The sequence below is a fragment of the Camellia sinensis genome, chromosome 9 (genome assembly GCF_055761805.1).
Source record: "Camellia sinensis isolate YWXY chromosome 9, ASM5576180v1, whole genome shotgun sequence".
Lineage (NCBI taxonomy): Eukaryota > Viridiplantae > Streptophyta > Magnoliopsida > Ericales > Theaceae > Camellia > Camellia sinensis.
In genome coordinates, this window is record NC_138969.1 from 19,305,139 (window position 1) to 19,320,201 (window position 15,063).

Genomic DNA, 15,063 nt, shown 5'->3' on the forward strand with positions numbered 1-15,063 from the left:
ATTCACATCATAATGGCCTCAGGCCCATCAATAGAACAAAGCGACCTTAGATCCATATCAATGCCATTGTCTAATTCTTTTATCAAAACATAATTCACATAACGTACTCCATTGCAATAAACGTAATTTGTATCCAATAAACATACATGAATCCTAGCATGACTTATCTCAATATACCATTCACAATCAAGAATGTCTAAACCATAGCATAATGATTCCAACGTGCCAAGTATAATCAAGATATAATAATTCGTAAACAGAAATGCAAGAGCAAACATATATATCATTACACTGTTATTACTCACAGTGATGTGAGTGAACAATGGTCTCCTCCGGTATGTGCCCTACACATAGCACATAACTCGTAAGTAAATCATTCCTCTTTAATTTCCTCTTATTTCTCAAGCATTCGATTCGTTAAGCACATCACTATTCTTAGTTTCTTTTTAATTCTTAATTATTCCTTTTGTTACGTCTCATGTAATTAAACACATTACAGGAACATCGAATGGACATAACAACACATTCAGAGGATCGAGAAAAACGAAAGAAAGTTTCAGAATTTTTCAACTTGAGACGCACGTGTGGAAGTCCCCGCTTTACGGGGGGGCAGGTGCGCCGCATGTGCCTTTTTAGCATTGTAGTTCGACCCTTCTCTCTTGTTTTCTGCACGTGCGACTGTGGTCCCCGCACGTGCGGCCGTGCCTCCCGCACGTGCGGTCGTTTGCTCTGTTTTGGCAATCCAAAATCTAGACAAAAACTCAATTACCGAAACCCCTTGCAAGGTATAAGATAGGGCAAATTAGCTCAATATCATGACATACTAATACAAGGAACATGAATCATAAACATAATCAATCCATACTCCTCTTAAATTCATATATATACATCTCAAATTCTTTACATTTCAACCATGTTTGGTTCATCACAATATATCTCTATAAACATCAAGATGTATGAGTGAACTTAAGATGTGTAGGACCAAAGAAACATAGCTCAAAACAACCCCCAAACCTAAAGATCATCTACCAAAGCATCCAAATTCCATAAGCAAGGCTCTTGTTGTAACCCTAACTTACATGAATGCAAAGATTTCCTTCCCAATCAAATAGAGAGAGAGAGAGAGATTAGGATGTTCTAGTTAGATTGAACATACCTTGAGCTCTAGCCTCAAACCCTATTTTAATTCCTTCAATCTTCCCCCTTGATGAGTCTCTCTTCTTCTCCCTTCTTTCTATCTTCCTTGGGTTTTCTCTAGAATTCCCCACTCAATATATATAAGGAGATGAGTTCATAAAGAGATTTATATAACATATAAACAAGTCTTTACCTTTTGGGCTTGCCAAACAAGCCTTAGCGAATCAGACAAAATAAATTTTCAATTAAACTTCACAGATGACTCTAAAAATTATACTGATCATAATTATGTACTCCGGTCTAGTTTGTGAAGCCTCTAAGACCTTCAATTTGCAGTGCAAAGTTAACCACCCAAACATACCTTAATGAATCAGACAAATCAGATTTTCAATTAACTTTCCCAATTGGCTCTAAAAATTCCCGCTAGCATATTCATGTATTCAATTTCGGTTTCTGAACCCATATAGGTTGGCAATTTCAGTTTTAAAGTCGTAACTCAACAGATAATTTCTCCATTCAAACGGATATCATGAAACTAAAGCACATTAACCCATAATTAAATAAAGATAATTTCTGATACACATTTTGGGGTAGTTACACTACGTCCACTCCTCAAACTTCACTTGAGATTTTCCACTATACTCTAATTTCACGGGAGTGCTAGCAACCTCTTTCAAAATGGAGCAATCCTCCACGGATTTTACACAAACTTTCTAAGTCAAGGACACTGAGTGTACTATACTCTTACAATGTTGAAAATAATGTGTTTTTGCTTCCATAGAAAGGTACAAAAATTATCTCTCAAAGATAGATATAAAAATGAAACTCTAATTTTTCTGTAAACCTCACACGGAAAAGATGGGCTTAAAGCTATATGCCTCAGTGTATAATTTCTGAAAGATGATGTAAACAAAAATTGAAGAACACTCCTCAGAGAATTTTTCAGAGAATAGATGTGAGTGATTATAGATCAAAGAATATTTTTTGATTTTTTGTAACTTGTTTACATTAGAGGCTTTGGCATATATAATGAAATTTATAACCGTTTATAGCTGTTGTATTCATTTGAATTTATAGCCGTTGTACTCCATTATTACTAATTTGAATATCTTCCACTTGAACCTTTTGAACTGCTGCTGTGCTGGGCTGTTTGAACCTCTGTTTTTGGGTTGTTTGAACTCCTAATTTAATCAAATATTAAATACATTCTAACAACATTTAGGATAAAGGTATAGGTGAAAAACAATGGGACAAAATAAATTTTGACTCTATTTTTTCTTTCAAATAAATCATCAAAACAAATTTTGATTCTATTTTTCTCTTTCAAATAAATCATCAAAATAAATTTTGATTCTATTTTTCTCTTCCAAATAAAATAAAACATAATTAAATAAATTATCAAAATAAATAAGTCTAAAAATCTCATCCCTTTTGATGATGGCACACAATGATGTTTTGATTTGATTTGGGAGTAAGAAAAGCTTCTCCTCAAGTCATGCTCCCTGAATTCATTTCTAAATACATAGGGTAACACATGTGTAATAAATAAACTTTAATTAGAGACATGATATGAGACTAAGATATCAAACTATAAATACATAATCATCAGATTAGTTCTCAAATAATACCATAATTTGAAAATAATACCATAATACATAACATCATATAATTTCTCCCCCTGTGACATTATCAAAAGGAAATCAGGGGTCAGAATCTGGAGGAAGAAGATGAGGAAAATGATAGAAAAATAAATGTATGAAGGACTTGAAAGCATTCAACTAATATAAATGGCCTTAGAGTATCTCCAACGGTTCACCAAATTTTTCACCAAATCTGAGTAAAAAAAAGACCATTCTCTCAATCTGATACAGACTGCTCCAATGGTTCTCATCAAAGCAGGGGTCGACCGGCCGATCGACCGGTTAGTGTATTTTTTTTTTTTACCTCTTTGAACCTTTTAACCTGTTTGAACCAACCTATTTGCAAGGAAACCGGTCGACCAGTTGGTCAACCGGCTGGTTGACCGGTTGGTCTCCCCCAACGTTCACGCACAGTAAATTGGTGAAATCTTCCCCCTGTTCTCACTTTGATGAAAAATTTGGTGAATTCTCGTTTTGATACCAATTTGATGAAACCATTGGAGCTGCAAAAAGTGACTTTTTCACCAAATTTCAAATCTGATGCAAGGTTTGGTGAAGCGTTGGAAATGGTCTTAGAAATCAAAAACTGAATATCTCCTTAGATTTTAGAGATCAGCAAAATTGTTTAGTCAATAGTAGGTATTGATTTATCGGTAAATCCATATATACCCATGAAATGTATAAAATTTTATTAAAAAACAATTTTTTTATTCAAATTTATTTCAAGTGTGAATTTTATTATCCAAATATTGAATCTATGTCGCACTCAATTTTTTAGAAAACATTTTGATTTTTTTATAATTTTTTATTAAAAAAATAATTGACATTATTTTTGAACAAGGGTTTCCTTTCTCCAACAAGAGGTGGTATTGGATATTTTTCAGGAAAATACTATTTTATTAGAATTCACATACACACTCATTTGGGAACATTCACTTTTAATTAAAAATGAAAAAGTCATTAAAAAAAATTTAAAAAGTCAATAGATTATATAAAAACATCAAAAAATTCTCTTTTCTTTCTTTTCTTTTTTTTTTCACGTTTTTCATTAAAAAAAATTAAAAAATCATCCCCAATATACATTATCAAAAAATTATTAAAATATTTTATTCTCAAACAATTATTGATAGATTTTTGTTTTAAAGTGATTCACAACATTGCCACATTATTTTCTATTTATATATCATTATTTTTTATTTTTAATATTCTGAGGCACCATTGACATCGGTTATGGGGTGGTATGTCACGAGCTCCATTGCCTAATAATAGAGAAATAATACTATATGTATCAATTAGTATATTAATTGATGATGTGGCATAATTTAAGAAATTTTTAGTATTTATAATTTATATAATGAATAAGATCATTAATAATATCATAACTAATAGTGATACACTACACTAATTAGTGCATATAACACTACCAATAATAGGCATATCCATACGAAATAAGCCTTCTTACACCCCTTACAAGTTAGATTTTCAAGAGAAAAAACTATTAGGTGATGAAACTATTAGGTCACTCATGGTAGGCTATATAGGAAAAAGTGAGACGAAACTTCTAATTTGTCCAGACCCACCTCTTCAAAAAGTTGAAAAAGATGAAATTTTTGGTTTCACTTTTCCTTATGTGACTGGTTAGGAGTGATTTGAGACTAAAATTATTGTAATAGTTAGATCAATCAAATAATTAGGTCTCGTTTGGAAATAAATTAATTTAGTAATTTGTTGGTTATTTAATTAAAATATGAGTTAAAAAAATTAATATGTTTGAGATGATTTTTTAATTTTTTACGAAAAGATGTACAAAAAGTAGAAAGAAAAGAGAATCTTTGACTTTTTTGTATGAGTTATTGATTTTTTGATTTTTTTAATAACTTTTTGATTTTTTAATTAAACCGGTCGCTTTCCAAACGAGGCCTTAGTATGAAATGAGAGGGTAGAAATGGGTTGTTATGAAGCATAATATATATATATATATATATATAGCCATGGAGCAATTTTGTTATGTGTATTTGAATTAATAAATTGGAATAAAAATTATATTTAAATTGAGCGTTGTGTTGTGTCCCATTAATCTCATAGCGTTATACAAGAAATAATGTTCTTTAACATATCAAAGCTAGATTTTTATGTTTCGATTGCAGCCTTGTAGGAGTACAAACATGCCAAATGCGGAGTTAACATTTGACACAAACTTTTAATATGTTAAACTTAACATCCTCCATGTTGATGTTAAATGTTAAGTCTACTTAATTAATTAATTTATTTTTTTTAAGTCTATTTAATAAAATAAATTTTTTTTTTAAATAATAGAATAATAGATTTAACATATTGGATGGAGAATTTTTATGCCAAATTGACATATGTCAATTTGCCACTCAAGCCTTCAAAAAAAATTTGACATACCAAATTTTGAAAGTTTGGATGAAGATGCTCTTAGAGCATCTCCAACGTCTTACTCAATTTTTTCATAAAATTTCACTTAAATTTTATATATATATATATATATATATATATATATAATCTTGATTTGACATTGTGTGTTCTAACGGGGTGATTTGAGATTTTATCAAACCATTGATCTACCAGGAGGACAACCGAGGGACGATCAGTCAGTGTAATTTTTTTACAAATTTTTATAAGGAGGTGGTCATCCGAGGGGGGACAACCGGCTAGTCGTCTAGTGGTGAAAATAACCGTAGCCTCAATGGTTATGAACAATAATTTGATGAAAAGGAAATACATCTTTAATTTAATGAAAGACTTGAAAAATCTTAAATTTAATAAAATATTTGGTACTCGATTGAAGAAGCAAAAGGTGACTTTTTCATCAAATTCAAATGTGAGAACATTTGAGGTTGGGTTAGAGATGGTCTTAGAAATCAAAAACTGAATATCTACTTAGATTTTAGAGGTCAGCAAAATTGTTTAGTCAATAGCAGGTATTGATTTATCGGCAAATCCATATACTCATGAAATGTATAAAATTTTATTAAAAAACAATTTTTTTTATTCAAATTTATTTCAAATGTGAATTTTATTATTCAAATATTGAATATAAATCGCACTCATATTTTTAGATAACATTTTGATTTTTTTATAATTTTTTTAGGGTTTTTTTTATTAAAAAAATACTTAAAATTATTTTTGAACAAGGGTTTCCTTTCTCCAACAAGAGGTGGTATTGGATTTTTTTCAGGAAAATACTATTTTATTAGAATTTACACACACTCGTTTGGGAACATATTTTAATCTAAAAGTGAAAAAATCACTTAAAAAAATTAAAAAATCAACAAATTAAAAAAAAAAAAACTAAAAAATTATCCCCAACATACTAAAATTATTTTAATTTTATATTTTAGTCAAAAAATTATTAACATAATTTATTCTAAAACAATTGTTGATAGGTTTTTGTTTTAAAGTGATTCACAATGCTACCACATCATTTTCTATATATTTTCTATTTATATATCATTATTTTTTATTTTTAATATTCTGAGGCACGATAGACATCGGTTACATGGTGGTATGTTACGAGCTCCATTGCCCAATAATAGGCTTGTCCATGTGAAATAAGCCTTCTTACACCCCTTTACAAGTCGATTTTCAAGAGAATAAGAGGCTTGTCCATGTGAAATAAGCATTCTTACACCCCTCTACAAGTTGATTTTCAAGAGGCAAAACTATTAGGTGACCAAAGATACAGTTTTGGTATCGATCACTCATTGTAGATTGCGCAGAGAAAGTGGGATTAAAGTCTCACTTTTCAGGACCCACTTCTTTGGAAAAGCAAAAATATGCGAATTTCGATATTACTTATATAAAACAAATAATTACAAACAAATGGGTACTAGCAAATGAGAGGGTAGAAATGGGTTTTCATGAAGCATAATATAATAAATATCATTGAAGCAAATTTTATTTGTTCAAGGCAGTTTACAAATAGGAATAAAGATGTTTCGGGTTGGGTTGGGTGTTGTGTGCCCTCAACCTCTGTTACAAACAAATAATGTAATGATAATTGCATATCATGGCTACATTTGTATAGCAAGAGCACAAACATTTAAAAAAAAAAAAAAAAAAAAAAAAAAAAAAAAAAAACCCATGAAAATTTGAGAATTTCACTGTTCAAGAGAAAAGTTTCGTTGCCAAACAGAGAAATTTCTCTGTTCAACCAGTCTTGGCAGCTTATATAAAACTTATGTTCATAACGTTTTCGACACCCAAGTCCAGTTTCCTATATAATTCACATGTGCAGCTTGGAAAAAGAGGAAATAAGAAAACAATTAACATGGCTTTTTATTTTCCTTTAGAGTCTGAGAACAAAAAAATAATAAAAAATCAGGTCAAAGTGTAATTTACCCTCCAAGTATGGAAAAGTAAGTATACATAAACCTGACAATAAAATGCTTAACAAAGAGACTAATGGAAGAGCGAATTCATAAATAAATACTGAATCCAAGACAATAAATTCATTTTATACATTTTTTTTTTGGTTGGAAGAAAGGGCAAGTCAACACCATCCAGACATGCTAGACTTCAGAAACAAATACTATCAAAAATATGCCATAGAATCGATAAGCAGCACCACAGCGGTAAAAGAATGATAAGGAAGAAAAAACATATGTTCAAACCACTAAAACACTGCAATGAACAAATGCTAATTAAATTATCTACCCTTTCCCGCTGCTTTTGATTGAGGTAGTGTTCCAAACACCTTGTCCCATATCGAGGAAGTAATACCAAAGCCTTTGTCCTGGATACGGAAATGGTGATTCAAGTGATATTTCTGCAAAAGTATAACCAATCATTCGTTAAAGATTGACTGGTTCATTTGATTCACTAGAAAGAAAATGAGTTGTGTATTTGATTATTTCATACCGCTTGAAAATGTAAACAAGTACAACTCTTACCTTAAGATGTCGAGTTACTTGACCTGTTGGTTGTCCATGGTGCAAATAGTAATGGGTGACATCATACATTACATAACCTAATAAACCGCCTCCGAACAAAGCAGGTGTAGTAGTAGGAGTAGATATAAGTTTGATCATGTTCCAGACCTTGCAGCAACAGATACAATGAATCAGACACAATATAAAAATTAGTTAACAATAAGCCAAGTACACACCTATGTTGTACAGATCTATGCTTGTTCATATATGATTCAGATCCTTGTGTTCATTCAAAAGTGTTATTTGTTGCAGTTTCAATAAGTTCAGTTTCTTTTTTTTTTTGTTCCTCCCCCCATAACCTTAGGATCTACTCATTTTATTCACAATAAACCATTTAAATTTGATGCACTATTTGCCACTCGATCCAACTGAGTTGTAGAATAGGCAGAGACAGATGTAAAGACATATCCACTCTCTCTCTCTCTCTCTCTCTCACACACACACACACAAAAGAGTGGAGTTTGTTCTAGAATATATGCAAGTATTGGAGCCTTCTATGTAATTTTCTTAAACCACCTGCTGCACATGAAGAGAGAGTTAAATAGAAATTCTCAAATGCAATCAAATGACACGAATAATCTCTAAATATTTCAGAGTAATCTAAACCGGAAGTAATCTGGACCGGACATGTTACCATATTAGGTTAACTTCTATTCATACAACTGCAATAAAAGTTAGCATCTCAAATGTAAGCACATGGCAGCATAAAAGTGGGAGTATTAGGACAATAAAACATTTAAACGGATTGTATAGATCACAATTAACAAATTATCCAAACCATTTAATAGAGAGCTACATATTGCAGTGCTAACGAGTAATGAGTGGGACATGTATGTTGTCCACACTAAGCAAGGAAAACATTGTCAAGTCATATATTCAATGACAAGTACAAAGGAAGAAACAGAATTAATGGCACATACCGGAAAAGAAAGGACAGCTGTTGCAGCAGGAGGGAAAACAAGGCGTAGTCCATCCATGGGGTGCTTATGATGACAACCATGAAGAAGATAATGGAATGTGTTTCCCCTATATAACAAGTAATTGCCATTATTAGTACAGAGAATTTGAAAACAGAGATTTTTTGAATGCAGTACTGACTGCAATGCTTGGTACACACACAACACACACACACACACACAGATGGGCAACCCAATATTTTTTTAGGGGCCTAAGGGTGAATTCTTAAAATGAGACCTGTTGTTTTGATATTTAAATATTAATGGCCAGTGTCCCTCAATAGGAAGTTATGGGTTCGACTCCCCCTCCCCTTTCATTGTACCAAAAAACAAAAGAAATTTAAATATCAAAATAAATACTTTTAAGCTTCCATAGTAATTTTTTACATAGAATTCATTTTACAATATTTATTGTTTACCACATTTAAGGCAAATTTCAAATGAATGTTATGATAGAAGATTCTAGAAAAAATGGTCAAATAGACTTTAGAAAGAAGTTTGTGGATATTTACGTTTCAGGACTTGGTAAAAAAAATAAAAATAAAAATAAAAAGAGAGAACAACACATAACTGTTCAGATAAAAAGAACATAATTGTCTGACGGCAAATAGTAAAATTGGGAAGTTTACATGTATTTGAAAAGTTAGAAGAAGACATCACTTGACTGTAAAAAAAATTCGGGCCAATGACAATGGCTATGTGAGGCTCAAGGGAACAATTTTTTTGGCCAAAAAATAGAAAATATAATTCTTGGGCATGCCATAGTTAGATTCATATGTGCATATATATGGGTTAATTACACTGACACACCCCCTCAACACATAACTGTTCAGATAAAAAGAACATAATTGTCTGACAGCAAATAGTAAAATCGGGAAGTTCACATGTATTTGAAAAGTTAGAAGAAGACATCAGTTGACTATAAATTTTTTTTCGGGCCAATGACAGTGGCTATGTGAGGCTCAAGGGAACAATTTTTTTGGCCAAAAAAGAGAATATATAATTCTTGGGCATGCCATATTTAGATTCATATGTGCATATATATGGGTTAATTACACTGACACCCCCCTCAACTATAACTGATCTCAACTTTAAAATCATACATTAAAACTGATTATCTATATAAAAAAATAAAAAATAAAATTTGTATAAATGCACCCTTTCTTTCTGAAGGGGTGAAAGTGATCAAATTTTATTGTAGAGGGGTCCAAATGTACAATTTTCCAATTGAGGAGGCAAAGTGATATTCAAAATTAGTTGAGAAAATGCCTGTGTCATTAATATTATAAACTATCATTAAAGGAATAAAAAAATTTCAGTCCTCCAAATCGGCGGCATTAGTTGATTGTCTAGCTCGGCCAAGCCTTGGGCAACCCCTAGAGAGAGACACACACACACAGAGAAAGAAATACTAACCAATAGCTTTTTGTTTTGATGTGAAAAAGGAAGCGATGCAAACTGTATTCCATCAATGTCCATATAAAAATACCAAGGATCACCATCAATACTATATGAGGAAGTGTGAGGCCCTTCCAAACAGACATGGAGATGCACCAGCAGACAACTGGCAGCCAGATTAGAGGAATTACCCACCACTCGTTTTTGGTCAAAAACTGTTTCAAACAAAATCAATCAAACTGCAGAACATTGTCATAGAATGCATTACATAAACCCAAAGTCCAATGTATCAAAACTAAAGAAAATAATATCAAAAAAAAAATTATAGGAAAAAAAATACAAAAAGATAAATGACATGCAGCATGAGTGAAGAAGTGAAAGTGCTTGGTATGCAATTTGTAATACCTCCCAAAAATCACTTTCAAAAAATCGAGGACCTTCCCTGCTAGCAATAGGCTGGTGAACCCACTCCTGGTAATCCTCTCCAAGGTGGCCAACCTGGGAAAGATTGTCAAAAAAGTTAATTAATGCCGGAGAAAGAGAAAGAGAACAGGCATTTCTAGGATGGAAATAGAAGTGATGTGTAGGAACCAAGCTTCCAATGTATAGAGTTCAAAAAATAGACTAATGGATTGAATGAAGCATTTAAGTTCAAAATAGATAAATTAGACTGATACAGCCACCTGAATTAGAGAGTTCAAAAAATTGACTAATGGATTGTATGAAGCATTTAATTTCTTTTCCCATCCTAGTTACAATATTGACTGAATAAGAAACAATAGCCTATATATCAGGTAAAACTAGCTCTCTAAACACCAAGAGATATGTATGTGCATAAACTTTCTGTTTTATTTTATTTACTGTTTATTTATTTTTATTTTTTTTTGATAAATCTTTATTTACTGTTTTTTGAACAATTACTATCATCAAATATCATGGAAAACAAAATGCAGTGGTAGTTATTCACCTGGAAGACGAGAGGTTTATTCAAATCCACTGTGAAGCCTTGTGCAACCATCTTGGCACCCTTTTATATACCTGAAGCCACGTGCGCAATGAAATAAGTTAGACAGCAGACAAAAACTGAGTAATCAAATTCATAAAACCTTGGTGAACAAAACACTGAAAGAAAACAACATTGAAATAGCAGGTGCAATGAGAATCCCATAAGAACATAAATATGTGGCCTTTTTGTGGTTGATGGACCCCAATGTTTGAGATAGAGTAATTCAACATAAACAAACAATCCATAAAACACTCAAGAATGCAAGTTGTCCACCTTTCAACCTTTTATTTCAAAGCAATGTGACTACTGCTATACAATTAATTTGGTGCCATTGTCTTGTTCAATTTTTTATTCATAAGGCATTTGCCTATGCATATGGCTGGCAAACGAACTACACTGCCTGCAAACAGCTCAGGCTCAACTCAACAATGGATTCGTTCAAGCTCATAAAATACTATTTTGAAACAAGCTTGTTCTAATGATGGCGCCACAAAAACAAGGCCCAACAAAACTCAGTTGGCTTGTGATCATGGGTCAAGGGAAGATAATTAATTTCATTAGTGCTATCATATTCAACAATTTTTAGGATAGATTTTTATTGTAGCCATGATACTATGCATAGGGTTGGCAAACTGACTGCGCTTCCCATGAATAGCTTGGCTGCACTCAACAATAGATTTGTTCAAGCTCATATAATACTCTTCTAAATCAAACTAAACTCAGTTGGCTTGTGAACATTTGACAAGGGAAAATAATCATATTTCTATGTGGTTAATGGGTTAATGGGCTTTCATTAAATTTGTATTTTGTATTCCTTGGTTTTTGTGATTTGTATTTGTATTCATGTGATAGCTACACATCTCAAATAAGGTAAGGTTTGACCAAAACCTCTAGTTTGATGGTAGCTTGTCATAAAACTTGTTAAACACGAACTCTTACCTTCTTTACCAAACACTTTATTTTTATTTTGGTGGTTGGGGGGCTGATCCCTTTGTGTAGCTTTATCAAGATCAGCACAAGCATCACTTTGTGTAGCTCTATCAAGATATTATCAGCCTAAGTTATTAACATTTTGATGAAATTTTATTTCTCGAGCAATAAAATTGCAGAACCTAGGACATCTCGAACCCTTACCCTTTACCAATATCAAATTTAAATTTGGGTTAAAAAAAAACCCTAAAACCCTCTCCACTTCTTTACTTGTATCAAAACGAGTTTTACTCTCCCTTTTTTTCTTCTTTTTTTTTTATGCAAATTTTTCAAGACTATTTTGTAGCTTCCAAATTAACAACATTAGTGATGCTTTCACCCAAATTTATGCTTAAATCTAAGTTTGTCCATTGGAGTGCTTCATATCAACTATGTCACATGCTCTTCAAAATAAATTAAATACACTTGGACAAAGGGCGAACTATGACCTTTTTTGTGAACCCATATACCTTTACCTTGTGTTTGGTTCATGAATTTGAATAGGGATTTGGAAATGAAAAAGGAAAATATAAGTGAAATGTGAATGAAATATAAGTACATTTTACCTACACTTCACGCAAACAGATTGCCGCTTTCTCTTTCCAAATCCCTTCCTAAATCCATAAATCAAACACATCCTTAAATTTGAGATTTGATGGGTTGACCTTGAGACACGCATTGGTACATGACACCCTTATCCAATTCCATGCAACATAGCATATGGAATAAAGTTTTAGGTAAAAAATTGAGTAAAGGCTGAAACTGGCTTTTTTCATGTACACTTCACATATTATTCTTTCGTCATACATTCCTCATCAATTTTAATCAAATATCATAACAAAACCAACCTCAAACTAAAAGTTCACAAACATTAAAAAAAAAAAAAAAAAAAGATTAAATTAAACGCCTGGCCTTCAGGTTTCCAATTAGTAAGAAAATTTCCCAAATTAGCCATGAGATTCAAAATGAAATACACAAATCAACCAAGAAAAAACGCATCAAAACCCATAATGTACTTTGAAAACCCACTTCGAATCACAAATCAACAAACAAACCCACAAACTTTCTCAAAAAAAGACAACTTTTTTTTCCAATAAACACAACAATAATCCCAGATCTACCAATCTACCGAAGCAATCAGATCAAATTTAAATTAAAAACAAAAACTAACCCAAGAGAATGTTGGTACCGATCTGTGATTGCAAAGACGGACTTTCTCTCTCTAGAAACCCAGGCCAAATATTTGGGGGGCTCCTTGTTTTCTGCTGGGAGGAAGTGATTAGTGGGAGAACATGGCCTAGTGAAAATTGATGATATTTGTGCCGTGTGTATATATGGAGAAAGAGACTCACATGATATCACCAAAAATCAAAAGACTCACATGATAACATAGGTGATGGAGAGATCTCAGCCGTCCATTTGAATAGCATCTTCTAATCGCCAGCGTATTGCGGATTCTAACCGTTGCCAGCCTGGCGGTCCATGATACAACTCATCAAGGTGGGGAAAGATTTGGTGCGCGGGGGGATCAGAATATTTTGAAAGAATAAAAATGTTTTAAAGCTTTAATTTGTGAGTTTTAATAGTGGTAATGTATGTATGCAGGGTTAATTTGATATAATGTTTTCAACAATGATTCATATTATTTAAGAAAAGTACACTAATAACACTACAAAAATGTTAGAGATCTCAAAAATTTTACTAAAAGTTTTATCAAATGTCTCACATGGGTGTGGGTCCCACACCCATGTGAGACATTTGATAAAACTTTTGGTAGAATATTTGGGGTCTCTAGCATTACTCATAACACTAATGTTTTGGGAATATCAAAAAAAAAAAAACAGGAGCCCCGCCTACTACCATATCATTAGTGGTATTATTAGAGTATCACTTTTTTTTTTTTTTTTTGATTTTCTACCTCACTAGAACTCAATTAAAACCCTAAAATATATCATTGTTGTTGAAAGAATAAGTGGTTTTTGGACGTTGATTAATAGGTCGGGGTCATTGTAAGTTGAGATTTGGACTGTTAATTTTATGGGATATTGACACATAAATTCTAATTTATAAACTTACATTTCATTATGTCTTAATTAAAAAATTTTAGATCTTTAAGTTTCGTTAAATTTTTAATAGTCGGAATTGTCCTTCAAATAATGATTGTTCATCATTTATGATTATTTATAAAGCAACATGATGATTTGACATTTATTTTGATTTTCAAAACTTTAAAATATCAACTTTCGAATTAAAAAAAAATTAAAAAAAATTATATGTATAAAAAAAACTAATATTTTTTTTTAAAAAAATAGAATTATTTTTTTGGACAAAATTATAAATTTTAATATTAATGGGCAAATTACCAACACTCTCTCGAGATTTGACTAAAATACGAATTTACCTTTGAGGTTTGGAAAATTACAAATTACCACCTGAAGTTTATATTCGTATAACAAATGAGGAGCAATTTGTTATGCAAATATAAACGTCATGGGACAATTTGTTATGCAAATATAAATCTCAGAGGGCGGAATGTAATTTCTCAAACCTCAGGGAAGAATCCGTGTTTTAGTCAAACCTCAAGGGGGTGTTGGTAATTTGCCCAATATTAATATACAAAACTAAAAATTAAAAAATTAAAAATAAAAAAAACTGGTAATGTTTTTGGTTTTAAAACTTGAAAAAACTGATAATGTTTTCGATTTTATTGGATAGTTGAATCAAACCAATAAGTAGAAGGGCAAAACCATTTAATCTCTCATGCTTTATTTTGTCATCAGTTAGTGAAACAATTATCTATAACATTATTATGCAAAATTGATAATGTTCTTAATTTTAAAATTTAGAAAAATTTTGATAATATTTTCAATTTTACTAAATAAGACTTATTGGTTCAAAAAATCTTAAATAAGATCTAAGCTACTATAACATTTGTAAATAGAATTTTTAAGTAATTAACTCTAATTTTGTTATATGGTTCAATATGAGGATATGGTATTATT

General features: G+C 31.6%; 1 protein-coding gene across 3 annotated transcripts; it reads right to left on the minus strand.

Moving 5' to 3' along the window:
• Positions 1-7,203: 7,203 nt before the first annotated feature.
• On the minus strand, positions 7,204-13,520 carry LOC114258466 (dihydroceramide fatty acyl 2-hydroxylase FAH1). 3 transcript variants are annotated; one of them, XM_082886253.1, is made up of 8 exons: positions 13,233-13,355; positions 12,628-12,675; positions 11,054-11,124; positions 10,492-10,584; positions 10,105-10,301; positions 8,653-8,758; positions 7,694-7,840; positions 7,204-7,569 (listed from the first exon to the last, which is right to left on the minus strand). In XM_082886253.1, exons 3-8 carry the CDS (start codon positions 11,102-11,104, stop codon positions 7,450-7,452), a joined length of 714 nt encoding a protein of 237 aa, XP_082742379.1. In that variant the 5' UTR covers positions 11,105-11,124; positions 12,628-12,675; positions 13,233-13,355; the 3' UTR covers positions 7,204-7,449. The 3 variants fall into 3 exon arrangements, with proteins under 3 accessions (XP_082742379.1, XP_028054216.1, XP_028054217.1); XM_028198415.2 differs by lacking the exon at positions 12,628-12,675 and having other exon boundaries at positions 13,233-13,520; XM_028198416.2 differs by lacking the exon at positions 12,628-12,675 and having other exon boundaries at positions 13,251-13,418.
• Between the last annotated feature and the right edge of the window lie 1,543 nt (positions 13,521-15,063).

What these genes read in the sequence shown, in the direction of transcription:
- LOC114258466 (XM_028198415.2), bottom strand. Translation starts at nt 11,104, where the DNA reads ATGGTTGCACAAGGCTTCACAGTGGATTTGAATAAACCTCTCGTCTTC. An exon ending in CAGCTGTCCTTTCTTTTCCG is followed by an intron (nt 7,841 to 8,652) that starts GTATGTGCCATT and finishes TGTTGCTGCAAG; the next exon opens with GTCTGGAACATGATCAAACT. An exon ending in AAGTAACTCGACATCTTAAG is followed by an intron (nt 7,570 to 7,693) that starts GTAAGAGTTGTA and finishes ATACTTTTGCAG; the next exon opens with AAATATCACTTGAATCACCA.